Here is a 27,300-nt window from a genome sequence, read left to right on the forward strand (position 1 = left end):
AACCACTGCCCATCGGGAAACTGGCTGCTGAAGGCAGGCATCTGCCCTCATCTGGCTAAGCAAGAAGGGACATTTTAAGCTCTACCTCTTTCAAAGCATAGCCCTCGTCTTCCACCTACTCCTATCTAACTTGTCACAGAGCCACCCCCAGCCCCCATAGGGAAGGAAGGAAGGGAAGAGAGAGAGAGTAGAGAAACCCAGAAATACATGCACGGTTGCCAAGAGGCCTGAAAAGAAGCAGCTCTGGGAGTAGGAGGTGAGCTCCTCTTTCTTCACGAAATTGCAGAGAAGGCAGCTTTGCTGTCTCTGCTCTTTGTACAGTAAAATCAGGTGTGTGTGTGTGTGTGTGTGTGTGTGTAGAGGGATGTGATTCCATGCAAGGGGCCCTCTGCTAAAAGGCAGCAGCATTGGAACTGAAACCTGGGTCTCATTCTGTGGTGCATCGTATGTCCACATCAGCCAGTATTCACCTGATTTTGCTTATGCCGCCCACAACAAATGCTATCTTCAGACCTGATTTGCTCTTTGTCGTGAGACTTTTCAAGAGCTAAAATGAGTTCCACATTTTAAATGAGCTCCCCCTAATCACTCATCTTATCCCAGCCACCGCTAATAATAATAATAATAATAATAATAATAATAATAATAATAATAATAATAATAATACACATCCTCCCAATCAACAATCTTAGGGATTAGAGAGTTTTGCGTGTTTCCTTTTTTAAAAAACAAATATTTTGTACATGCCCACCCTGTTTTGCAGCTGCTTAGGTTGCCTGCACACTTAGAATGATAGAATCATAGAGTTGGAAGGGACCTCAAGGAGCATCAAGTCCAACCCCCTGCGTTGCAGAAATCATAGCTAAAGAATCCCTGGTGGATGGCCAAACTTCTTCCAGTGAAGGAGAGTCCTCCACCTTCCAGGGTAGTCCATTTAATTGTCAAACAGCTCATACTGTCACAAAGTTCTTCCTGACGTTTATCTGGAATCTCCTTTCTTGTAACTTGCACCACGGAGTTACCCTCCAGAGCAACGGGGGGGGGGGGACTTGCTCGTGACAGCCCTTCATATATCTGAAGATGGCTATCATATCTCCTCTCAGTCTTCTCTTCTCTAGGCTGAACATACCCAGTTCCTTCAACCATTCCTCATATGGCTTGGTTTCCAGACCCTTTATCATGTTGGCAGATGCACCATGTTACCCCCAAGACTGAAGGGGCCCAGCACGCAACACGCTCATGTGACATCACTCACTCTCTCTCTCTCTCTCTCTCTCTCTCTCTCTCTCACACACACACACACACGTGTCATGTTGTTTGGAGGAAGCTGAGCACTCTGGAGGAGCTGGCCACTGAAGCTGAGCCACGCTTGGCTCTATGCTCAACCTCTTCCACCCCCTCAATGTTGAGAGGGCCTGGCCCCCTTCCAACAAATATTGAGGGAGCCAAAGGCACCTTGGTCCCCTAGAGTTGGCATCCCTGCATCTTGGTCACCCTCCTCCGCACACTTATTTGGGAGTAGGTGCCACTGAATCCAATGGGTCTTACTTCTGAGTAAATATCAACTGAATAGCAGTGTTTCACTATTCATGATTTCCCACCAAAAGCTCTAGCGAGATCTTACAGGAACTCAGGTGGCCCCATGAGATTTTGTGAGAGCATCTCAGAGCCTGTTAAGCAAGGCAGAGATCTTAAAAGCTATGTCACTGTACAGGAAAGCTCTCTGGACACCTTATTCCAAAGGCACTATGTAAAGAGGAAGGATGGAGAGGGCAGCTACCCCTTCTATGTACAGTGACTCTTCAGGAGCACATTTGTTCATCACAATCAGTGGCAAATATCAACCAATAAATGGGTATATATTGCTATATGGCTGGGGCTTTTACTGCAGTTAAGCTGATCTTTTGGCTGGGAGTCATAGTCCAAAATATCTGGAGGGCAACAGGTTGGTGAAAGCAGGCCTACAAGGACCTGTCTGTCTATAAGAAACACAACAAAAAACCACACCCTCCCATGACCTCCCAGCAAGGAAACAAAATCTGGGTCAGCTGTGCACCCTTGGACGTTCTTTCCAGCCAGCGGCACATAACAATATGCCGAACAAAGGCACAAATCCCTTCCATTCAGCCCAAAGAGAGGTGACTCTCCTACACCGATGACAACATGGTAGTTATTGAGAATTTAACAATAGCAACCACTATTCCAGAAATAATTGCAGCAAATGCTGTACAAGAACACCTGCTCTCTGGCAAATTTCGTCTCGGATGTGGCTGATCCTCATCTTCCAAACTAGCAGGATCTCTTACCTCCTTCCCTGCCAACCCCCCCCCCAACAACCCCTTTCCTTCCTTGCCCTAAAATGCCAGCCCGTCTCCATCCCACTATAACCAGAATGACAGAATTATTAGCTAAGTGCATGTGTGCCATCCATCTGAACCGCATTGTCTTTGCCAGGGAGGGGAGTTGAGAGGTGGGGGTGGGGGTGGGGGAGAAGCGGCATCGGCAAGCAAGTGGCAGTGATGAAGAGGTGGAGAGAAGGAGGAAGGCACAGCCGGATCTAGTGGCTTAGCCTGGATCCAAGGAGGAGGGATTAAATGCCTCTCTTGCTCTCTGCCCATCCCTTTCTCTCTCTCTCACGCTGCTGCCTTCCTTCTTTGGAAAGTGGTTCAGTGCCAAGAGTGAATCACCGTCAGCTTCTTCTCCTTCTTCTCCTTCCTGTCTCGCTACCCTGCCGCGCCGCTGCTGCCTGCTTCCATCTGGCCCTGTTGTTTAAAAACACCCAAAGACTCGCAGGGACAGAACGTTCCGCTCCAAACTGTTCCCTTTGCAGCCACACCCTCCCCAGGAAGATTTCCCCAGCTCTGTGCGACCCTCGCCGTGTGGGCCTGGGGAAGGGGCATGTGGTGCCTCCTTCCTTCCTTCCTTCCTTCCTTCCTTCCTTCCTTCCTTCCCCTGCTCATTCTTATTGGGGAGGCTCATAACTGCAAAGGCTTGAAACTGCTGCCCTGCCTCATTAGGAACAGAGAAAGCTGCCTTGCCTTAGTCCACCTAGCTCAGTTTTGCCTATGCTAACTGGCAGCAATGGTTCTCCAGGGTTTTGGACAGTCTCAACCCCATCTGGAAATGCCAGGGTTGAACCTGGGACCATCTGCATAATCTACCGCTGAGCTATGGAGCTCCCTGATGTTGGGTTGCATAAAAACACAAGACATGCCATGCACTGCTGGGTCAGAATCGTGCTCTGCTTAGCTCAGCATCCTTTCTCCAAATACACAACACAACACATTGACATGGATGGGAAGGAAGTGGCACCGGTTGGTTATCGCCATATGCAAAGGTTTTGTTTTGTTTTTGGTGGCTGCCTTGGGCAAGCTGACCTCAGGGGACCCACCTTTATCTTCACCATTTAACGCTGAAAGGAGTTAAAACAGCATTTATTCACAGAAAATTATACCCAGAATAACTAAGGCTTATCCACACTTACCTTTTCCTCTGCTCTTTCCAGGCATGGCTCGCAATATAAAAGTCTGTCTCTGAGCACCCCCCAGAGCTTTCTGCGCAAAAACCCGCTCTTTAAAGCTCAATTGGAGCAAACATCAATCCACGGAAAATTGGACTGATGTTTGCTCTGATTCTGCTTTAAAAAGTGGGTTTTCAGGGGGGAAGTGGGGACGACGACAAGGAAGAGCATTCGGACATGGAGCTTTAAAACTCAGAGCTGTGCCTGGAAAGAGCAGGGCAAAATGTAAGTGTAGAGAAGCCCTCTTTCTCCTCACTCCTTGCATGCACACAGAGGACAGATGAATCGGCAGTGAGAATGAGGAGAGCAACCTGATGTTAGCCCCCAGCAACTGGTATCATGCTCCTTATTGAAAAGGAATAATATCCCCAAGCCCAGCCTCTCACTGTGTAATGAAAGATCAAATCATGCCCTCCCCCATCCCCATCTCAGTCTTCCTCCCTGACATGGAAGAGTCTTTGAGCCATGGGTTCTCCAGGACGGTTGCAAAACGGCAGCTGAAGATGCCTTCTGCTCTCGAAAACATTTGCGTTGAGGGGGCCTGTAACTCTCCCCTTCCTAGTTCCTTTCTAGTGGAAACAATCCTATATTGTGTTGTTCATCCCCAGGTGACAGAACAGCAAATCAACAGGGATGGGGGTGGCAGGAGCTGGCAAGGCTTCTGCTCCAGACAGTCCAGCCTTTGGCGTGCTGCTGACGGGCAAACTCTGCAGCACTGATTTTGTATTCTGTGTCCATGGCTTGTTAACACAGGAGTTTAGGGTGAGGAAAGAGGAGGAGGAGGAGGAGGAAGGCGGCTTTCTGCATGGCAACAGCGCAGTTGTGCTCCTTGTGCCACCCTGCTGAAGCCAGACCTTCTGCAGCCACTACTCTGGCTGCCTTTGCCCCCTTCAGCGAGAGGCCGCACGTAGGGCCAGAAAGTCCTTGATGTCACACTGCAGGAGGAGGCAACTAAAAGCCTTCTAACAATTTCTCATATGATCCCAGATCAGCTTGTAGGGGGTGTCAGCATGTTGTTGGGCCCCCTGCAGAACGAGGAACAAGAGGCTTTAGCAGGTAATGAAGACATCTCCAGAGCGACTTGTTGCACACTGAACATTTTATCGTGGGCTCTTGATCACAAAAGCTGATTCACTCGTCTCCTGGGGAGAGGACAGCCTTTTACCTCCATTCCTCTTTGTAAGCCATTCAAATTGGTGGCCATCACTGGCTCATGTGGGAGTGAGTTCCATAGTTTAACTATGCTCTGTGTGAAAAAAGTACTTTCTTTTATCTGTCCTGAATTTTCCAACATTCAGCTTCCTTGGACGTCCACAAGTTCTAGTGTTATTTGAGGGAGAGAAAAACTCTTCTGTTTCTACTTTTCCCATGCCATGAATAACTTCATAAACTTCTGCCATGCCGCTTCTTCCTCGCTTTTCCTCTCAGCTAAAAAAAGGCATTCATAAGCTGCCACTGTTATTATTTATGTGTCCATTTTCACTTACTGCCAGCTGCCCTGGGAGCCTACTCTCAAGCAGAACAACAACACTGAAAGTAAGCAAATACCACCAGTAGCAGATAGGCGCAGTTGGAGAGGGCTACCCGACTTTCCCATCACCACTGGGCCTTCCTAGCACTGACAGAGTCCGGCTAGAGATGTCAGTTTTGCTCTGTGCCATTCACAGAAGCCTCGATGGCCCCAAGGTGGAAGCAGGGCCCACACTGTGAATGAGTCAGAATGGAGTAGCCCATGTTCCCCAGCCTGGCAATGAAACGGAAGGTTGCAGCAGCTGATCCTAATCGCGTCCGACGGTGGTTATCATCTGACCCTCTTTTGTCAGGGAGGAAGAGGAAGAAGAAGAAGGAAAGGGGGGATGATGCCGTAAAGCCACAAACTCTCCTGTGCTTAGCTCCCGCTCCCAGTTACAGGCACACAATTGCTTCGTTCCTAAGGAAAGGAACAGGAATGCCACCCCCCTCCTTGACATGCTCTTATTTTCCTTAAGCCATGACAACAACCGATTCTCACTCCTGAGACTCTCTCTCCCCCTCCCCCCCAAATTTGGAAGGACCTGGGAGCAAGGCTTGGCACTCACCTGAGCAGATAAAAGCTTGTTTTGACTCCCTCCACTCCAAATCTAGGTGTCCCCCCCCCCATGCTGAAGATAAAGTCACTGGGACCTGATAACGGAATGCTGATCGGCAGTCATTCAGCTTACGGTCCTATATGAAAGCAGTGTCCTTGTGGCTGTAGTAATGCTATGGGGATAGGAAATCTTTGCATTCCCTTTGCGTTGAGGAAAGGGGAGTTTTTTTTTGCATCTTTTACAGTGGCACCGAGCACTGGATCTCTACCATCTACTATGGCCAAGTTTAGTGATTACTGCTTGGAACATCTGGGGGCTGCCTCATACTAAGGATGGACAACCCTTTCCGTTTCAGATTCTCTGTTTCTCTTTTTCCTGGTTCCCCATATTTTCACATGAGAGATTTGGCTTCCTGTTATGTCTAAGCCTGGGGTCGTGGGTTGTTACTACCAAAAGGGCGCACACTCTAAGCCAACCATTTCCCTAGTGATTGTGGCTTTTAAGGAGCAATAAGCAATGAACCCTGCGGGAGTGAGCTGGAAGGAATCAGAGTCCGCACCAGCACAATGTTCATGCACAGTGAACCATTATAGGCGAGAAGCCCGAGGCCTTGATCCAGGTACCAATGCAGAATTATTATTATTATTATTATTATTATTATTATTATTAATTGCTTACATTTGTAAATCATCCTTCCACCCTGTTTGCTCAGGAAAGCAATACAATTCAAAGTAAACTAAACGTATATTTAAAACAACCTTAAACAATCTAAAAACTTTTAGAACATCTAAAAGCATTTAAAAACCAAACAGATACTCTCACAGTTATTAATTCCAGGGTTGCCATAGCTAATATCTCCCAGCCATCAAATGCCTGAGTAATCAGGATTGTTTTTAACTTTCCATAATGAAGATCAGTGCACCTCACCCAGGAGAACATTCCACAGACAGGGAATCACCACCGCAAAGGCCTTGTTTTTGGTCAATGCCAATCACACAGTCCCATTGGGCTCCCTGCCCCACTTATCAAGATGGCAGCTGCCATTCAGCGCTAGTTTCCGCCTCTGGACCGCAGCCATGTAACCAGAATTTGCCTGACTGGGGAGCTACAAGGAGCAGGTAATCCATTTTTTGGAGAGCCCTTCCTAAGAAACTGTGCCAGGCCCTGATACTCTTCCTTTTGAGGCTGTGGCTAAGAAAACGCTGCTTCAGAAAGCTCTCAGCTAAGAAACAATAGTTTTTATATCTTGCTTATTGAGTGCTGCTGCTCTCTGTGATATTATTGGCATTTGTTTTTTAATGAATGTTTGCATTTGTTTTGCTTTTTAAAACTGTGGTTTTTATTCCTTCATGGTGTAAGCAGCTTTGAGTTTCTAAAGAAAAGCAGGGTATAAATTACTAAAAGAAATAAAGTGGAAATGCCTGGACCAGCCGCACAGCACCAGAGCTCAGCTCAACGGCATCCTGGGAACCACACCTTTAAGCTTGGAAACCTGGGTTACTCCATGCTGACGGAAACTGCTCTGCACGTGCTCAGCAGCACTATTGCCAATGTTTTGCATCATCCTGGCCTAAAGAACATCGCAAGAGTTCTGATGTTTCAGACCAAAGGCACATCTAGCCCGGCATTCTGTGATCACAGTGGTCAACTAGATGCCTGTGGGAAGCCTACTAGCGGGATCTGAGTCTCTCCTCACTTGTGATTCCCAGCAACGGGCATTCAATGCCTCTGGAAAGAGTAAGTGTTGGAAGGATCCTGCAATTCGATCAGGCCAAATGCCTATCATAGTCCGGCATCCTAGTTTTAAGCAGATGCCCCAATGGGAAGTCCAAAAGCAAGACGTGAGGGCGGCTGCAGTGCTCTCCCTAAGCTGTGGCTCAAAAGAACCCATGGAGCCCACAGCCCCTTAGTTCTCGATATAGGTCATATCCCCGAGCAGCGGCAGCGCCCATCCCTTGGCATTGCCCCCTCCCACTTCTCATTCACAAACCAAGGAGGCCCATGAATTATGAATGGGCGCCCTTTCTGCTCACAGCCACCAGCTGCGTCCATCCCATTTAGCTGCCTGCGCTAATAGGCACTCTCACTATGCTGTTTTAAATAGGTCAGGGCGGGACATGGCTCACTGCCGCTTTTCCTTAAAGATGAACTTTCATGCTTGGGTGGACTCTCTGGAATCCAGTTTATCCCTGACCTGGTTCACCTTAACGTTGTCTGGTGCTCCTTCCTTATCCACGACCCCAAATGGATCCAGGCCAAAGAGGGGAGTGGAAACCAAGCATTTTCATTGTCCAGCACTGCAGGCTGAGAACTGGCCTCTCTCTCCTTCTGTCTCTCCCCATCAGCACTGGCACCTCTAAAGTTAGAAAGGCTGGGCCTCAAATTGACTTGGGACTCAGGCAGTCCCTCCTGACAATACCAGCAGTGAGGCAGCTAGCTATGATTATGCGCTAGGGAGAGGAATGCACTCTGCACATCATCATCATCATCATCATCATCATCTTATTTGTATGGCGCCTTTCCATAGTTAAAGCAATGCTCAAGGCAGCTTACAACATGACAAGATTTACATAATTACCAACATAACAAAAGTCATAAACAATAAATAAAACACATCAAAAAGTACACAACCAAATGGAAAACAATTTCCGCATACATCATAAAATCTAAAGCTAAGAATACAGCATTAATATCAATCACAGTTTTAAATGACATAGATAAAAAATGAAAGCAATTTAAAAACAAAAATAAAAACGGAGCCCTCTCTGCCCAGCAACAGCAGCAGCAGTCCTTTATGGAGCCTGTCAGGCCCCGCCCCAAGCCAGGTGGAGAGAAGCAGGGCAGGGCCCTTCAGGCTCCCAGCAGGTCAGTCCTGGGCTCAGCTGTTTCCCCTCCCCCATTTTTACATCTTCACCTGTCCAAAGGCTTTGCCCTGTCAATGAAAACTTACTCAAATTAATTATGCCATTGCATCTTCTCAGTGTTAAAACAAATACTTCTGAGTCTTCTAGGGGCAGTCAACATACTGGTTTATTTATACCTTGAAGCGAAGGGCCATAGATCAGTCGTAAAACAGCTGCCTTGCACATGGAAAGTCTCTGAATTTAATCACGGCACCTGCTGGCAGAAGAGTTCTTGCCAGTCAGTATGGATCAAGGGGAGGCAATGTGGTGGTGCTGGGGACTACAACTCCCATCAGCCTCAGCCAGCATGGCTAATAGTCAGGGATGGCAGGAGTTGTAGTCCAACAACATCTAGAGGACACTGTGTTGGCTACTGCTGGAGAAGACAAAACTGAACTAGACAGACTAATCGTCAGATTCAGTATAAGGCAGGTTCTGGTGCCCCTATAAAAATGCAAGCTTCCCACCAGCAAACAGATCCTTTGCCACTGCAACTGTGTATGAAACAACTGTGTGTGCACGCATCCTAAAACATTTACTTCCTTTTCAGCAGAATTCCATTAGTTGCACAGTTTTTTATATAAAATAAAAAACTCTCCACCCCTCCCCACTTTTAGTTTGGTTGTCAGAGCATGCATCAAGCATGATTTTTCAAAAGGAGCCTCAAAACAGTTAGCAAAGCATTAAAAACAGATCCTGTTGAATGGCCTCTCGGTGCTAAACTGAGTTCTTTTTGCGAGCAACGGGAGACCAGTTCACAAGGCTGCCTCGTCCTCCTGCTCCTGCTCCTCCCGCTCCCATTCTCCATCTCCAAAAGGGGACAACATAGCCACTGGGCAAACACCCATTATAGGGGGATGCTGAAAGCTCTGTGGCAGGCTAAAAAGCGGCTGGGCCATGCTCTGAGCAATCAGGCGGAAAGCCCCTAGGAAAACATGTTATTTACATGGCCACTGCTCATGCGCAACAGCAGCGCACGTCCCTGAAGCATCTCCCCACTCCTCCCTCCCCCACCCCACTCTCGTCTTCCTCAACGCAAAAGGCACAAAGGACTAGCAAGGAGCTTTTAAGATAGAGAAGGAGCCTGGCCACACCATGGCAGTCCCCCCGCCCCCAGGAAAAGGGAACACAAGCTCCCATTCTCAGTAGAGCTGCTTTCTTTATTTCTCTCCTCCTCTCCTCCTTTTTCTGTTTTTCTCCTTCCTTTCCTCTCCCCCTCTTCTTTCACTACACCTATTCAGGAGCAGTGGCAAAAAGTCCTGGGCGAAAATGTTGGCCAGCACTTTTGTTGGACAGCGTGATAGACTCGTTCCCCCCCCTCCCATTTTTAAAATTTTAGTTTTAAAATTATACAGAAAAGAAAAGAAATAACTTACAAAGAGGAGAAAAATGGGGAACACATAAATAATACACAGCATCACCACAAGCAGGAAGAGAACATTATTGCAATATATTCTTGTACAAACAATTAATCTGTCAAACTGAAATATACATATGTGTACGAAGGCTTGCAAGATACGCAAAAAAGAAAGGTAACACTTCTGCTTCCTATGCTCTTTCCTCAGTTTTATCCGAACAAGAATTTTTGATTATCAGACACCTGGGAGTAAAGATCTCTTTACAACAAAACAGAGTGTTACCCCTTCTGCTTATTTAGCTTTTGTTGTTGTTCAGTCGTTCAGTCGTGTCCGACTCTTCGTGACCCCATGGACCAGAGCACGCCAGGCACGCCTATCATTCACTGCCTCCCGCAGTTTGGCCAAACTCATGTTAGTAGCTTCGAGAATACTGTCCAACCATCTCATCCTTTGTCGTCCCCTTCTCCTTGTGCCCTCCATCTTTCCCAACATCAGGGTCTTTTCCAGGGAGTCTTCTCTTCTCGTGAGGTGGCCAAAGTACTGGAGCCTCAACTTCAGGATCTGTCCTTCTAGTGAGCACTCAGGGCCGATTTCCTTGAGAATGGATAGGTTTGATCTTCTTGCAGTCCATGGGACTCTCAAGAGTCTCCTCCAGCACCATAATTCAAAAGCATCAATTCTTCGGCGATCAGCCTTCTCTGTATTTAGCTTATACAGAGAAAATAAAGAGCTCATTTTGCACTTGTTAGCAGTGGCAAGTGTGACTGTGGCAAAATTTGGGAAGACATTCAGTTTGGTTCACTTTGAAAACTGGTACTCAGCCCTCCCTTCTTGAACATGACAGATTCATAGAACTGTAAAGTTGGAAGGGGCACAAGGGGCACCTAGTCCAACCCCCTGCAATGCAGGAAACTTCAACCCATGGGGCTTCAACCCACAACCCTGAAAGTAAGAGTACTATGCTCCACCAGCTGCCACTAATGCTGGCTACTGTATTTATGCTTAAAGGGTAAAGGGTAAAAGGACCCCTGACCATTAGGTCCAGCCGCAGACGACTCTGGGGTTGCGGCGCTCATCTCGCTTTATTGACCGAGGGAGCCGACGTCTGTCCACAGACAGCTTCCGAGTCATGTGGCCAGCATGACTAAGCCGCTTCTGGCGAACCAGAGCAGCGCATAGAAATGACGTTTACCTTCCAGCTGAAGCAGTATCTATTTATCTACTTGCACTTTGATGTGCTTTTGAACTGCTGGGTTGGCAGGAGCTGGGACCGAACAACAGGAGCTCACCCTGTCGTGGGGATTTGAACCACCACCCTTCTGATCGGCAAGCCCTAGGCTCTGTGGTTTAGACCACAACGCCACCCACATCCCGCGTATTTATGCTTAGGCCCCGTTTATTGTTCATGGCCTTTTCTGACAAAAACTGGGTCAACCCTGTCAGACACCCAGCGTTCCTCCTCACCCACCCTGCATGTCCCCGCCCAGCCAGCCAACTTTTTACTCTCTGGGGCCCCACAGACTAAAAAGTGGCTCTCCAGCTCCCGCTGTCTCCCGTCCAAGAAATCTCTGGCCTCAGACCTTGCTTGCCCATAATCTGCCTACCTGGCCTCAGCAGCACAACTGCCCCCTTCCACTGCTTCTTGCTGCCTGCGCAAATGACCCAGTCCACACACAGCACATTAATGACTCGCTCTGCCATAAGAGCTCCCATAGGGAGGAATCTCAAATGACCTGGTCTTTCTTTTAGCTGTCTAATTTGCCTCTTGGGAAGGTCAATGTTGGTGTTCCGGCGTTGTTTCCAAGACCACAGCACATTCAGGAAGCTGGTGGTGCCTTGACGGCTAACCCATTTTCACAGGGCTCGGGGTTCTTCTGGGCACAGGAGTGGGGGATGCCACTAACAGAGGCACTGACAGCGTGGGGCTCAGGGCTGTGTCGGCTGCCCTCTGAGCTGAGTCACGGGAAAGGTTCACATTATGGGATGTGGCATTGGGGAATGACCGACAGTGATGCATAAAGAGAGCTCAGAGGGTCTTAGGGGTTTTGTTTTGAGTGGGGGGTAGCTTTTTCCCATTGGGCCTAGGGAAAGCCTTCCCCATGTCACCTTTACTCTAAGCTCCTGCTTCTGGAAGGATCAAGGTTGGCTCATTTTATCTCAGCCCTCATCAGGCAAGTGGCCCACCCTCTGTGTTATACCTCCAGGGACACAAGGGTACATGGAAACTGAAAAGTGTGTCCTCACCACAACTTCTGCCAAGGCAGAGGGAAGCAGGGGACATTAAGTATATATTCCTGCATACCTGGAAGAAATTATCTCCCCCCCAGATTAAAACTTTGTCAATCCTTAAATCAACCACATTATCTGCTCTGCATTCACTTATCTGTCTGTTTTGCAGCCCCATGAAATGCAAACTCCATGACAGCATTTTGTGTTAATAAAGTCTATGGAAATTGTGCCATCTTCTTGGTGGAAGATGGGTTTTTTTTTTCCTTCTCCCAACTGGACCCACCCACAATCCCATCACCATGGAAAATCTACAACCAAAGCCACAAGGAGAGAGATCTAGCCTCAGCCATGTTCAACAATCTGTTTTCTCTCCAGTTTTGACAACATTTTTTGCAAATATACTTAATCCATTGAACACAAAAGCTAGCATAACCCACAGGGTTCATTCATGCCTGCAGATAAGGGAGCCAGCAGTTCGCTGATAAAGGGCTTTAAAGCCTCCATCTTCTACATGATTGAAACATACAATTAATCTAATCCAGTAAAGCTGGAATGCTCACCCAACCCCTCCTCCTTTCCCATCCTCATTCATTCCAGTCTCATTCAGGGAAAAAAAATCCAGAGAAGAATGTGTTGCAAACAGAAGCCAGCTTCCCTGCAAGGCACCACATGATGCAGAAGGGCACTTCTGAGGAGTCAAGGAATTGTTTCCCTCTCCTCAATCTGAGTGAGAGTTTTGTGAGATTTACGAGGCCTGCTAGGATAGCCACATTCATCCGCCAGGAACTTTTGCATAAATCCAACAAGTTGTCTGTGGAAAGAATTGCTCGGTTTCTTTTTGGGGTTACAGTGTCCTGAAAATATCATTAGCTTGCTCTCCCCTGCACACCAACTGTTGACATTCCTCGCACATGTCCAAGTGTTACTCTTAAGAATGGAAGGGAAGGAGAGGAACAATTTTCACTTGGAGAAAAATGGGCTTCGGGTTGCATTGTAAGAAGCAGAAGGATAGCTAATCCAGGAGCACCTTTGACCAGTTTGCACTGGTAGACCAGCAACGGCCATTCCAGGACACACTCGCTACTGTGATTCATGCATTGCTAATCTCAAGGCTGGACTACTGCAATGCACCTGGAGAGCTGCTGCTGGTCAGTGTAGCCAATACAGAGCTAGATGAATCAATGGGATAAGCCACCTTCCTGCATTCCTATGATCTAGTTGCAAGGGAGTGAAAGTGCAGGAACAAAAATGGTCCCTGTTACTTCAAAAGTAGCCTGCATTTCCTCTTTTACTGTACCATTGGGGATTCATAGACTCATCGAACTATAGAGTTGAAAGGTGTCCCAAGGGTCATCTAGACCAACCCCCTGCAATGCAGGAATCTCAACTAAAGCATCCATGACAGATGGCCATCCAAACTCTGCTTTAAAACCCCCAAGGAAGGAGAGTCTACAACCTTCTGAGGGCATCTGTTCAATATTAGTCGACATTAGTTACCCCTTCCAGTTTGGCATCATCTGCAAATTTGATGAGCATCCCCTCAATTCCTTTGTCCAGGTTGTTTATAAAGACATTGAACAATAACGTGCCCAGGACAGAACCCTGCAGCACCCCACTTGTCACTTTTTTGCAGGATGCTGAGGAACCAATAATAAGCACTCTTTGGCATTGGTCAGTTGACCAGCTACAAATCCACCTAACAGTTACTTCATCCAGTCCACATTTTACCAGCTTCTCCACAGGAATATTATGGGGAACTTTGTCAAAAGCCTTACTGAAATCAAGATACACTACATCCACAGCATTCTCCTGACCCACCAAGCTTATAACTCTATCAAAAAAAAGAAAAGAAATGAGATTTGTCAGGCATGCCTTGTTTTTGAGATACTCATGTTCAGTCTTAATAATCACAGCCTTTCCTGGTATCAATGTCAAGCTGACCGGTCGGTAGTTGCCTGGGTCTTCTCCCCCACCCTTTTGACTGACTATTTCCCCACCTCCATTCTGCAGGGACCTCACCTCTTCTTCAAGAATTCTCAACAATTATAGACAGTGGCTCTGAGATTACATCTGCAGGCTCCTTTAGTACCCTTGGTTAGCACTGCAGTTTATAAGGAGGATGAAAGGCTATATTATAGGTCATGTGGAGCCACTCTGATAGAACTGATTCTAGCTGGCTATGGAGGAGCAGGGCCTCAGCCTTGCTAAAAGGGCTCTAGTTTATGGTTACCGTTTCCCAGGGACAGTCCCCAGATTTACAAATCTGTCCCCTGACAAAATCCATCCCCAGAATGTTGCCGGATTTCATTTAATGTCCCCAGAATTATATTTTAAGTGTTGTAGATTTATTAGTAGGGAATGAATGTTGTGTGATTGGTTCAATGGCACAAGACACATCATATGGGGACTTCTGGTGAGGCAACACGGTGGGTGCCACAGCAGCGAGCAGCTCCTGAAGCTACCAGGCTAGCTCTGGGCTGCTGAGACTGCCACTGCTGCTGCCACTACTGAAGGGGAACTGGGGAAGCCCGGTGCGTCAACTAGGGGAGCCACTGACACACACACACCCGCGACCCAAATTGAGCCAGGAGCAAGAGTGCCCGGCCACCTGGCCGACTGCCCAGCAGCGCTCCGGGGCCAGGAAAACCCTGCAGCCAACACAAAAGCAAGGGGAGAGGGGAAGGAGTAGGAGGAGAGAGAAAGAAGAAGGAGAAAAAAGAAAGAAGCGCCGAACTTGCTGTGCCGCCTCCACCGCCACCGCTGTGGAGGAGAGGTAGGAGAGCACTGGGAGGGCAAGGACATGTGGCCGGGGCCCAGAGGAAAGCCGCGCATGGCCGTCTTACTCATTAGCGTTAGTGGCATGCTGCACCATGGCGCCCGCCCATTAGGGGTGTCCAGCAACAGGAGTCCAGGACCGACTGGGAACAGCTGCGAGGGCATGCTGAGTGGCGGCTCTTCCTACAGCCAGCCGTGCTCTCTTGCTTCCTGCCTGGGAGTGGAGGCAGAGGTGGTGGCACACAAAGCTATGCAGCGCCTTTCTCCCTCCTGCCTGCCCTGCGGCACTAGCAGGATTACTGAGGAAGCCCGCGTGGCAAACGAGCCTTGAGCTGCCCAGCACAGGGGGCGGGGAGGAGGGGGAGGGGTGCCGAGAATGTTGCCTCCTGCCCCTTCTGCACCACAGGGGAGGGGGAGGGGAACCAAGAACACCACCCCCCGCCCCTTCTGCACCACGGCGCCGGATATGCTTAAGACGGCCCTGAAGCCGTGCAACAGAGGAGACTGCAGAAGAGAAGATATTTCTTCTTCTTCTTTTTAAATAACTTTCTCTCTCTCTCTCTCTCTCTCTTTTTAAAAAGTGTCCCCGGATTCATTGAAAAAAATCTGGTAACCTTACTCTAGCTATCCTCAAAGCAACCTGTGACCCAGCAAAAGGGACAGCAATCAAAAGAGGACATTGTAGGAGCCTTGGACCCCAGCCAGCCAGAGGTTGTTCTCAGAATAACAGCCCCAGTATAACAACACCGAGACAGAGGACGGATGACACAACTGAGTTTAAACCATGAGATTATCACTCCTGAATCTCAATCATACAAAGAGGCATTGAGGCAGCCAGATGAGTCACACACTCACACATGTAAAAACAAGATGAGAGAGATTGTGGAAAGTGGGTCACGCTGAGGACTCTCCTCCACTCACCCACCACCATCCCGAAGCCCATTCCGTGTGGATGGAAATAATCCTGTCGTTAAAATGCATTGAGAAGGGAGATCATTGGAATACTTGTTCCAGCTGTTACAGCATGCTGGTCTTCGAGTAGTGAGTTATGGCCACAAGTGGGCCACAGACTCCTCAAAGGTGGGCCATACCAGGGCACCACAACAACTGATATTTTTAAGGAGAAGTGGAAAGGCTGGGAGAAACACAATAAGCCTACTTGTCATATTTATACCGGCTCTATACAGACTCAGCAAGCCTTGGTTTCCTCAAAAGACACCAGGAAAGTACTTTGGTGTGGTTGCTATGAATTTGCTGTTAGAAATCTCTACCCCTCTTTCTCCACCACACATAAACCAACCTCCGTGGTTTTGTTTGGAGAAGTAACAGCTGTTAAAGTGCCTGGCTGCAGTGTAGATAATATGGGCTGAAAAGGTAATAGGGAGAAGGATTAAGACAGTGATGACCAAACTTGCCCTCCAGCTGTTTGGGGACTACAATTCCCATCATCCTTGACCACTGGTCCTGCTAGCTAGGGATGATAGGAGTTGTAGTCCCAAAACAGCTGGAGGGCCAAGTTTGGCCATCACTGGATTAGGAACATAAGGAGAGCCTGCTGGATCAAGCATAGCTATCACGGCTAGCAGCCATTGATAAATGTGAAAAGAAGGACATGCATGTTTAAAAAACAACAACGCCAAAACTGGGTTCCACATCATATGATAGGGTTAAAGGTGGGCTTCATGTTTGAAAAAGACAGAGACTTATGGCCCCAGCATATGATGGTGGGCAGCAAGATGTGAAATCCTTAGAAGAAAGAAAGAAAGAAAGAAAGAAAGAAAGAAAGAAAGAAAGAAAGAAAGAAAAGATTATCAGTGTTCCACAGCACAGACTTTTGTGTGCGTGTGCGTGTTGGAAATGTAATTAAAACTAGAAGATCTGTGTAATTAAACAATAGGAGTAAAACTGGGTCTGTCCCGCAGGTACTAAGCGTTGCTCAGCAATAATTATTTTTACTCAGAAAGCCTCCTTCATCTGGGCAGAAACTGTCTGTGCTGTCCCTGGGTGTGCTGGCTGGATTTTACTTTCTTTTTTCTGGGTATGCGCAGTCCCCTGCTCTCTGGCGGAGAGAAGCTGTGGGCTGAAGAGAGGCCAAAAACTGGGGCCGTCCTCAAGGGCCTGTCTGAGAAAGAAGTGGAGAGGGTTGGCTATGATTTCCATTGCATGCCCCCCCCCAAGAGAGAGAGAGACATTCTCAGCCTTCTTCCAAGATACGTGATGCTGCTCTCCATTCTAGGAAAGTGCTAGTCTGCTCCTTGGGGTGGAAAAAAACATGTTAGAGCCCCAGATTCCAAGATCACATTGGCAAGGGCATGAAGCAAAAATGGCAAACTACTTAGGCACAGGTGTCTCATTTTAGGCACCTGGGCAAAAGGGCACCTGGGAGTGATTTTTCCAGCTTTGGACATTCTACCTTCTCTCAAATCTCTGACTCAAGGAAATTTGAATCCCAGGCATCCTGAAACACAAAATGTCATTGTTCTAGGAAGGAAGCCCCATACCTGTGCAAATATACTAGTTATGATTTTTTTTTAAGAAGGGAAGGTGATGACTGGTATTTGCTATGGATTGTACTCACTTCAATTAGTATGTATCATGAGAACCTTGCACAGCACAGGAAATGTAACACCAACTTCATTTATCTTCATAATGAACCTACTGAAGTAAGCCATGCTGTGAGATGGGGGCCTGTCCAAAGCCTCCCCCTGAACCTTATGGCCAAGTTAGGATTTGAACCAACACACAGTACACTAAAAGAACACAAGAAGAGCCCTGCAGATGGATCAGGCCAAAGGAGGTCCATCTAAGCCAGCATCCTGTTCTCACAGTGACCAACGAGATGCTCCAACAGGAAGCCCCCAAGCAGGATCTGAGTGAAACAGCAGCACTCTCCCCACTTGGGATTCCCAGAAACTGGTATTATTCCCAGAAACTGGCATAATACCCCCAACAGTGGTGGTGGAACACAGACATTGTGGCCAAGTGCCATAGTTAGGCTTACCTTCATTACCTGCACCTACTGTTATCGATGCTTTCTTCTGTACTTTACAGTAAACAGAGAGCATTGTGTGGGACAGAAGAATGTATTGTGTCGCATGGACTTGTTGTGGTATGGACAGGGAAACTGGAAACGATCCTGGTGTCTTTAAGAAGTACACAGCAGGCCTAAAATGTTGGCCTACAGCCCAAGACCATCATCAGAGGACTATCACCTATCAAGCAGCCTCCTTCTGAAATTAGGTAGAGTCCTACAACATCTGGAGGGTCAGCTTCTTCCCCCTCCTGTTTTAGGGTCAGATGAAAGTGCATGGGAACTACTGTATACACATTCTGGACCCCACGTGTCTCTCTCAGCCTTAAATATCTTGCCTTGGATTTCAGGCAGACAGAGGCAGATCCACAAGTTGAGTTTCTACTCCCCACTTCCTCCCCAGCCCCATTTTCCTTGCTCCCATCAACCTCATCTTGATCTGTTGAGAACATTTATCAGATTCACACACTGCCCCTTTCCTGTTTTGTTCTCCCTCCAGTTGGAATCTTTGCTTCTCTTCTCCTGACTCACGGCCAAAAAACAACCCTTGTGTGCTCTGGGCATCAAACAGACAGACGAACCAAGCCCTCAACATGTCATTCAGAATACAGTGCTGAAGCAGCATCAAAATAGCAATATGTTTGGATTAGGAGCTCAGTGCAAAAAGGAAGAATGAGTCGGGCCTTCACCCAGGACTGCTCAGTTCTGGGCCCAAGTTCACAGCAGTACCACCCTCTATCTTACAGACCACACTTGTTATTCTGGCCTTGTTATTCCACCTTGTGGTACCATCCGTAACAAAGAGATGCGCTGAATTATGTCCCACCACAGCCCAGTGGCGGAAGTCCCCCACACAATCACCTCATCTTCCCTTCAGAATCTGGAACCATAGATATATGCAGGATGCCCTCCTCCCGCTATTCTGACAACCCAGCAGTAGCCTTACCTGGAAGCCGCAATCTCTGCTTTTTGTTTGGCGATGGTTGCTGCCCGTTCGGCTGCCTCCATGGCTCGGTCCACCTTCTCGCGGATCTTGCTGGCCCTCAGCGGGATAAGGTTCTTCCGCTTGCCGCTCACCAGGATGTTCTGCTTGTACTTCCCCTCCTCCTTGGTGCCATCCGGGAAGGTCATGCAGCCGTAGCCGTGGCGCTTGTTGTTGGCCCACTCGCCTTCGTACTTGAGCCCGTCGGAGCGCTGGCTGACCCCGAAGCCCGACCGCTTGTCGTTCTTCCACTCACCCACGTAGATCTCGGTGGTGGTGGCGTCGATGTCGTCTTCGATGACGGAGAGCTCGGTCTCCCCTTCGCCCAGGCTGATGGTGGAGTTGATGTCGCTGGCCGTGGAGCTGACCGTGCTCATGCCCGCCTCGCTGCGGAAAGAGCTCTGCTTGCTCCTCTGGCTGGCCAGGGAACTCTTGGATTCGGACTTGCGCAGCTTGAGCCCGCTCAGGAGGGAGCGTCGGAAGATGCCCTTTTTCTTGCTCTTGAGGATCTCGGCGTCGCTGTGAGCCATCAGGACGAAGCCGCCCCGGGAGACGGCGGGGCTTCCGGCCAGGGCAGGCGAAGAATCTGGGTGCAGCGCTGTGCCATTGGTGTGTTCGCTGCGCAGAGAATTGATGGACGTCCTTAGTGGGGATCGGATAACCGCAGCCATGCCGTACGGTACGCTCTGCCGGACGCCGTATCCCTGGCGCATCCCTCCAAGCCACTGGCCTTGGTATGTCCCTGTGAGCAAAGAGGCGGGAAAGGAAAAGGGGGTGGGTTAGCAGGCTGGTGGTAGCAGCACCCTCTGAGCAACACAGTCCCTCGCAAGTGGAAACTCCTTGCACTCACAGGACTGCAAGTCATAGAATCATAGCATTGTAGAGTTGGAAGGGACCCTGAGGATCATCTAGTCCAGTGGTTCCCAACGTTCTTTTGGCCATGACCCACCTAAGCATCTCTAAAATCCTGATGCCCACTCCCCCGTGACATATAATTCTTATTATTCAAAAACTGAACTCCTATTCACATGGAGGAAGCCTAATAACTCATTCTCCTTAAAAACTATTTTGCCCCCCTGTGGGGCGTGTGCCCTACGTTGGGAACCATGGATCTAATCCAATTCTCCGCAATGCAGAAATATGCAGTTGTCCCAAACAGGGATTGAACCTGCAACTTTGGTATTATCAGCACCACACTCTAACAAAATGAGCTATCCAGGCCCTGTGAAAACTTTGGGAAATTCTACAAACATCTGTACTTGTCGCATTTTGAGAAGTGACAGGATAGAATTGCAATTGCAACGAAGCATTTCCCACTGGCGAAAAGAAACTTAGATTTCTTTCTTTGGTGGGATGGTGTTATTTTCAACAGGCAAAGGCCAAATTATTTGCCAGCACAATGCTTCATGAAGGCCTTTTCAGGAGCAGAGGGTGGAGAGAGTGCCCTGCACAATCTCTCTGGCTGAAAGGCAGAAGCACTGCAGAGCAGTTCTGCATCAGTCCAGAAGAGGTCAGTGGAATGTATTACATAGCATCTGCTAACATTAAAAGGAACCTTTTTTAAAAAGTTATTTATTACATTGTTCTTCAATCTTGGTTCCCAGATGTTGTTCGACTACAATTCCCATCATCCCTGACCATTAGGAAGGCTGGCTGGGGTTGATGGGAGTTGTAGTCCAACAACATCTGGGGACCCAAGATTGCAGAACACTGATTTAATACATTTATACACCACCCTCCCTACAAGGAACTCAGAGTGGTTTTCATAGGTTTCTTGGGTTGTCTTTCATCCAATATAAGAAGAGCCTGTTGGATCAAGCCCATCTAACCCAGCATCCTATTCTCACAGTGGCCAAGCAGATGCCTGTGGGAAGCCTGCAAGCTGGACATGAACACAACAGAACTCTGCCTACTTGCAGTTCCCAGCAGCTGGTATTCAGAGGCATAATCAGGGTCAGACCCCTTCAGGTTCAACCTGCTCTGGTGATGGAATGAGACGTTCCTAATACTATGTCCAGCCAATAATTAGTTCCCTTTCTGTTCCGGCTGTTGAAACATCATGCGGAAGCTGGCAGGCTCCTGCCACAGGAAAACCATTAGTCCAAAGCACGCCCAGAAGGACTGAGGCAAATGAATTTGCTATGGACCTACTATGATCCCTTGTCTTAAATGACTCTGCCCTTTCTCCCATTCTTTTTTTTTTTTTTTTTTTTGCATTTCTGATACATTTCAACACAAGGAAAAAAAAACTAAACAACGCCCCCCGCCCGGAAAGTAACAGGAAACAGGAAAAGGAAAATTGCATATTACATATTCTAGTACATTTTTTTAAAAAACAGGCATTCTCTGACTTCTCTTCCTCTCCTTCCATGGTTCCTTCTATCATTAACTTCCTCTCGTGTTTTCTTCATTTCCCCAATCTTTATCTGCTCCTCCCGTCAATTCTAGTTCTAACTTATGTTGTTGAAAATATTACTATCCTGCTAGGCTAATTGTCTGCTTATAATAATTTTTCATATAATCAATAAATAATATCCAGTCCTCCTTATATCTTTTGTCATTTTGGTTTCTTATTCTAGTGATCATGCCTGCTAACTCTGCATATTCTAACAATGTGAGATGCCATTCTTCTTTCATTGGTACCTTATCTATTTTCAATTTTTGTGCTAATAGCACACATGCAGCAGTTGCCACATACAGGAACAAATTTATCTGGGTTGTTGTTGTTGTGTTTTTTTTGTAACTTCTGTTATGATTATCCCCGACAAAAAAGATTCTGGGGTTGTGGGAAATGTTCTTTTGAACATTTGTAAAAGTTTGCCCTTTCTCCCATTCTGTCCCTTATGCCTGGACACTCTCACACCCCAAACCTCTATGGGTTGCCACTTTTCTCTCTTTCTAAAATGGCCTATCTAGTCCAGCATCCTAATCTCACAGTGGCCAACCAGACGCATATGGGAAACCCGCAAGCAGGATATGAGCACAGGAGCCCTCTTGGTTTCTTGCAACTGGTTTTCACAAGCATTATTGCCTCCATCCATGAAGGCAGAGCATAGCCATCATAGCTATCAACCATCAATAGCCTCAGCGGCGTAGCTAGCTGCTCGGGTGCCTGGTGCGGGGGCGTGTCCAGCAGCCGGGGCTGGGCGATCCACACCCATGGGGGTGGGGTGACCCACCCATGGGGACAGGGCAAGCTGCCTATGGGGGCGAGGCGCGCCTCTCCAACGCTTGGAGCCTCTCCACTGCCTTCCCCCTCAGCTGTAGGGTTACTGAGGGACAGGAAGTAGGCAGAGGCAAGTCCCACACTGCTGTTTCAGGCAGCGTGGAACCTGCAGGTGCCTAAGCCACCACGTCACTCCTAATAAGCTTCGTGAGCCCATTTTTATTTTATTTTTAACTCATTTTGTCACACACACCCTCCCCCATGATGACACCTGGGGCAAACCGCACCCCCTTCCTCCGCCACTGAAAAGACCTCCCCTCTACGAATTTGTCTAATGCTATTTCAAAGCCATTTAAGATGGTGACCATCACTGCCTCCCATGGGCACAAATTCCATGGAGTAACTATGCACTGCATGAAACACATAACTACCCTCCCTACAAGGACCTCAGAGCAGCTTGCACAGGTTTTTTGCATCTTCCAACATTCAGCTTCCTTGGATGTCCTCTAGGATGATGAGAGAGGGAGAAACAACTTTCTCTGTCCACTTTTTCTATGCATTGCATATTAACTTCTCTGTTCCCTTAAAGCCCAGAAATCTTAGCACGCACAAACCTACACCAGTGGTTCTCATCAGGCTGCAGGAGAGGGAGAGAAATTGGACTGAAGACCCTTCCCATCGCATCTGCTGAAAGACCAGCAACTTTTGACTTTTGATCCTCTCCTTGAAACCTTTCTATTCCTGCCAGTCATTACATGTAACAAAGGAATTGTGCCTGGCTTTTCTTTTCCCTTCCTTCCTCCCTCCCAATCCCTTTTCCTTTTGTATCGTGTATTTTAGACATCTGAGCCTGAAGGCAGGGACTGTCATATTGCTGACATATGTAAGCTTCTCTGGGAGCCTCTTTTGGCCAAACAGCAGGATAAGAATACTTTAAATCCGCTGCCACCCCCAACCTGGTGCCTTCCAGGTGTTCGGGGCTACAACGCTCATCAGTCCTAGCCACTGTGGAACTAAGGATAAATGTTACAAATCTGCACAGTTTTTGCTATGCAGTTAACAATGGTTTGCAGGACAATCCCAACCCTGTATAATCAGAAGAAAGTCACATTGAATTCAATGTGGAGTTAGGATTGCAGCATTGGACAATTTATAAAGGAGATCGGGCAACTACATGGAGAACATTAGTAGGCCTATCAATGACTATGAGTTCTGAGGCTGAAATGGAAACTCCATGTCCAGGGGTAAGTGTACCACAATGCCAATACTGGGTGAAAACAACAACGAGGGAGGGCTGTTGCTGTCATTGCCTTCTCGTGAGCTTCCTGAAAACATCAAGCTTCCATTGTGGTATAATGGTTGAGAGTGTTGAACTAGGACCCGGGAGACCAGAGTTCAAGCCCCCACTTAGCCATGAAGCTCTCTCGGTGACCTTAGGGTAGTCACTGGGTCTCTCAGCCTCACCTACCTCACAGGGTTGCAGTGAGGAACAGATGAGGAGGTGGAGAAGCATGTCTGCCACTTTGAACTCCTTGGAAGAAAGTCTAGACCAGATGAACCTTTAATCTGATCCATAGGAGCTCTTCTTAAATTCCCTGCACACCAGCAAAAGCTGTCAGGTCTCTTTCCCAAGCATGGCACTTTGAATGGATGGGTAGTGGAGGTGAGTGAGCTCCAGGATCAGGTATAAATTCTCTGTGTATGTGTGTGTGCGGGAGGGAGGGGGGAGATATTGCTCCAGGGCCTATTAAATATTACTGTGGGAGAATATGGAAATGCAGCCTCCATAGGATCGTCACTGTCTCCCCCACCCGCCCACAGCACACACATAAAGACAGAGAAGGGTGATGGAGAGAGAACGAGACAGATAGGATTAATGGAGGATTTATAGGATTAGCGCTGGGAAGTAGGGAAAGATTAGGGATTAGGATAAGGACCAAAAGGAGGAGGGTGAAGACTCAGAGATGAGGCTCATGAGCATGTTGGTTGTACTGCTGGGCCTTCGGAAAATATATTCCCACAGACCCACGGCGATGAGCCTGGGGAGTCACAGTTCAGAAGGGAACCTCATTGCTTGGAAAAAGCAGAAGGAGTTCACACTGATGTGTCTTTCAGTAGGCAACCAATGAGGGGGAGCTTTACAAGACATGTAGAAATTCAACAGGTGCACCATGAAAGGGAAAATGTGCACCTGTTGAATCTCCATCAAGCAGCAGTTAAAAGCACACAGGAAAGAGAGAGAGATGTTGGGTGGAATGCAGACATTTTTTTTGGAATGCAGACTGCACTGCAGACACGGAGAAAGCTACCCATGTGGCTTTTGAAAGCTGTGGGACATTTTGCTGAACTGGGAAGAGATTGAGTGAGCGCAGCCACATAACTTGGGCACTGAAGTATTGAACACCTTTGTGACAGAGGCTACACAGCTGATACTGCCAACAGCATTCATGCTTTAGTGACCTCCAGTTTAGACTCACACGCATGGAGATGCTCTTGGGAAAATTACTCCAACAATGACAACACCAGAATGCTGATGGGAGATGGGTGTTGTTGTTGTTTTTAAAAAAACCCATGCTGAGTTCTTCTTATGAGTAACTATTTCTGTTCTATTGTCGCTGAAATAATGATGGGGAGAGACCACTTTCAAAGGCTGCATCCTTTGTTCTGGGGTGGTCAATTTAGTTGCTGTCCAGGGTTGCATTCCTTCGATGGTTATCTGTGGGGTGGGAGGCAGATGCCAGTGGTGAAAGGAGCCAGACAAAGGAGTGTTTAGGATTGACTAACCTGGAATAAAGATCACCTTCCATCACTTCTCATCCTGGCTACCTCATATTAAAATTCCCAAACCTATGCAGGCTTGATAAGAAGTGAGTCACACTGCCTTTTAAAAAAAAAGTTGTTCTCAAAAAAAGTATACGGAAGATTTACTTATTTAGTACAACAGAGCTACTGTTCTCAAAAGTAAGTGAAAGTAATTCCTTTCTGACTTTAGTGTGCTATGCATGGCAGAAACCTACTAATTTCTTCTCAGACAGCTCTTCTCCAAGACAACCAGCAAAAGGTTTTTTAAAAAGTTTACTTTCTTTAAATAAAATACTGCCCCATCTAATTGTTCTTAAAAACATAGAAGGAGGTGGAGAGGATTACACGTTAAAAATCCATGGTAAATAAAGGGGAAATGAGGAGGAGACTAGGAACTCTGTTGGGATGGAAGTATAGAGCAGAGAACAGGAGGTGTTGGGGGGGGGTGCTGCATAACATGAGGCTAGTCTCACTTGCCCTCTATCCTATTTGTTGTTGTTGTTCAGTCGTTCAGTCGTGTCTGACTCTTCGTGACCCCATGGACCAGAGCACGCCAGGCACGCCTATCCTTCACTGCCTCTCGCAGTTTGGCCAAACTCATGTTAGTAGCTACCAGAACACTGTCCAACCATCTCATCCTCTGTCGTCCCCTTCTCCTTGTGCCCTCCATCTTTCCCAACATCAGGGTCTTTTCCAGGGAGTCTTCTCTTCTCATGAGGTCCTCTATCCTATACCCAAATACAAATAAACATAGGAGGTGGGCTGCATGTTCTCTGGCTCTGGAATAGGGCAGTGCAAGGGGAATAGCTCTGCTTCAGTCCACACTGATATGGCAGTGCAGAAATGAGAGGAAGGAAATATGAAGGAAGCTTCTGCTGCTGGAAAACAAAGGAGCTGTGAAGACACTCGTTGCTTCACAAAGGTGAGGGTGCCTAGACAGCATACAAACCCTCCAAGTGTCCCTATTTTCCAGGGAGAGTCCCAGATATACAGAAGCCATCCCGGTTCCTTATTTGATCCCGGAATGTCCCACTTTTCCTTAGGACGTCCCTATTTTCTTCGGAGAAATGTTGGAGGGTATGGAGTCACGCCCCACCCCACCCCAAGCCAGGAGATAAGTAACTATACAACCTTTAGAAGACATCTGAAGGCAGCTTTTTTATTGTGTTTTTATGTATGCTGAAGCTGCCCAGAGTGGCAGATAGGTCAGATAGGAGGGGTATAAATAAATAGGAATGCCCCTATTTTCATCAGAGGAATGTTGGAGGGTATGTGCATATAATGCCACAGGAGTATATACATATATAGCTCCCAACTCCACCTGCTTCTCCCAGAGTAGCATCTTCTCAAAACCTTATCATAAATCTTATTAAGGTATGTGTTAGGGGGTTGAGGATGTATAAAATGTGGAGTAGGGGGAAAAGAAGCCATCTGTTCTTTCCTGGGGTTGTTATCCAATGTTAGTCCTGCCCAGAACAGACCTCTTGAAATTCATGATGGTGGCAAACATAGATCCATTAATTTCAGTGGTCTGCACTGAGTAAAACTTAGTTGGTTACAGCCCCCAGGCACTGGAAATAACTCACAGGAGGATTTAAACTTGTCTGTGTGCTGCCTTAATTAAAGCAAACACATCACCCTGATTTTGAGTTAATAAAATTAATTAATGCACGCCAAACATGGGCTTGGGTTAGGAATCCAGTTACTGGATCTAATGAAGTTGAAATGTACAAGATAAATGTGTAAACAAATTTTCCAGTTTGATTTAAACAAGTTGGCATGAATTGGAACTTAAGCTTCTTCGCTTGTATCCTTACACCATGTTAATCTGACATTCAGATTTCATTTGATAGCCAGTATCTTGAATTAAGAGGATCATACAGGAAGGCAATAGGAAAGGTGTCTCTGTTGGAGACCTTGGAGAATGGCTGCCAGTCAGAGTAGACTGTACTGAACTAGATGGACAAATAAGTTTGACCGGGATGGCAGTGTCCTTTTTATTTCCTATGAATTTGGATAAAACATATTTGAATAGATACAAGCACATTCGGGAGAGCGAATTTGCCTCTGCTTCAGCTTAGCTCCTCAGCTTCTGTTCCAGGTGACTATCGCTTTGGCCGCTTATTTGGGTGGCTTATTTGGTTGGTAGGTTTTTCTTTTTAAAGAGGCCCATTGTTCTGGACTCTTTCCCTCCAGAGACGGAGTAATATTCCTTCTTCCAGCCTGTGTGATTAAGCACAGGCTTCTTTAGAAAATACCAATGATCAAGCAGAAGGCAGCAGAGCCGCAAAGGCCACCTCTGCCCGAAATGAGTAGCGGGGAGAGGTAACAAGGCTATTAGAGAAGGAAGAAAGTCTGTAAAGAAAGGCAGGCTGGCCGAGGGGAAATGCTTCTGCCGGAGACAAGTAACAAAAAACCTTGGGATGCATTTGCAGAAGATGGAGTGGAAGAGAAGGAACTGACTC

At 47.4% G+C, this 27,300-nt stretch overlaps 1 protein-coding gene across 1 annotated transcript in view; it reads right to left on the reverse strand.

Moving 5' to 3' along the window:
- The window catches only part of JPH3 (junctophilin 3), an 86,553-nt gene that overhangs the window by 38,046 nt on the left and 21,207 nt on the right, over positions 1 to 27,300 (reverse strand). Inside the window, exon 2 of the mRNA XM_033157027.1 lies at positions 18,832 to 19,609. Coding sequence (XP_033012918.1) covers positions 18,832 to 19,609 — 778 coding nt within the window. The remainder of the gene's footprint in view (positions 1 to 18,831; positions 19,610 to 27,300) is intronic.

The sequence above is a fragment of the Lacerta agilis genome, chromosome 8, assembly GCF_009819535.1.
Source record: "Lacerta agilis isolate rLacAgi1 chromosome 8, rLacAgi1.pri, whole genome shotgun sequence".
Classification (NCBI taxonomy): domain Eukaryota; kingdom Metazoa; phylum Chordata; class Lepidosauria; order Squamata; family Lacertidae; genus Lacerta; species Lacerta agilis.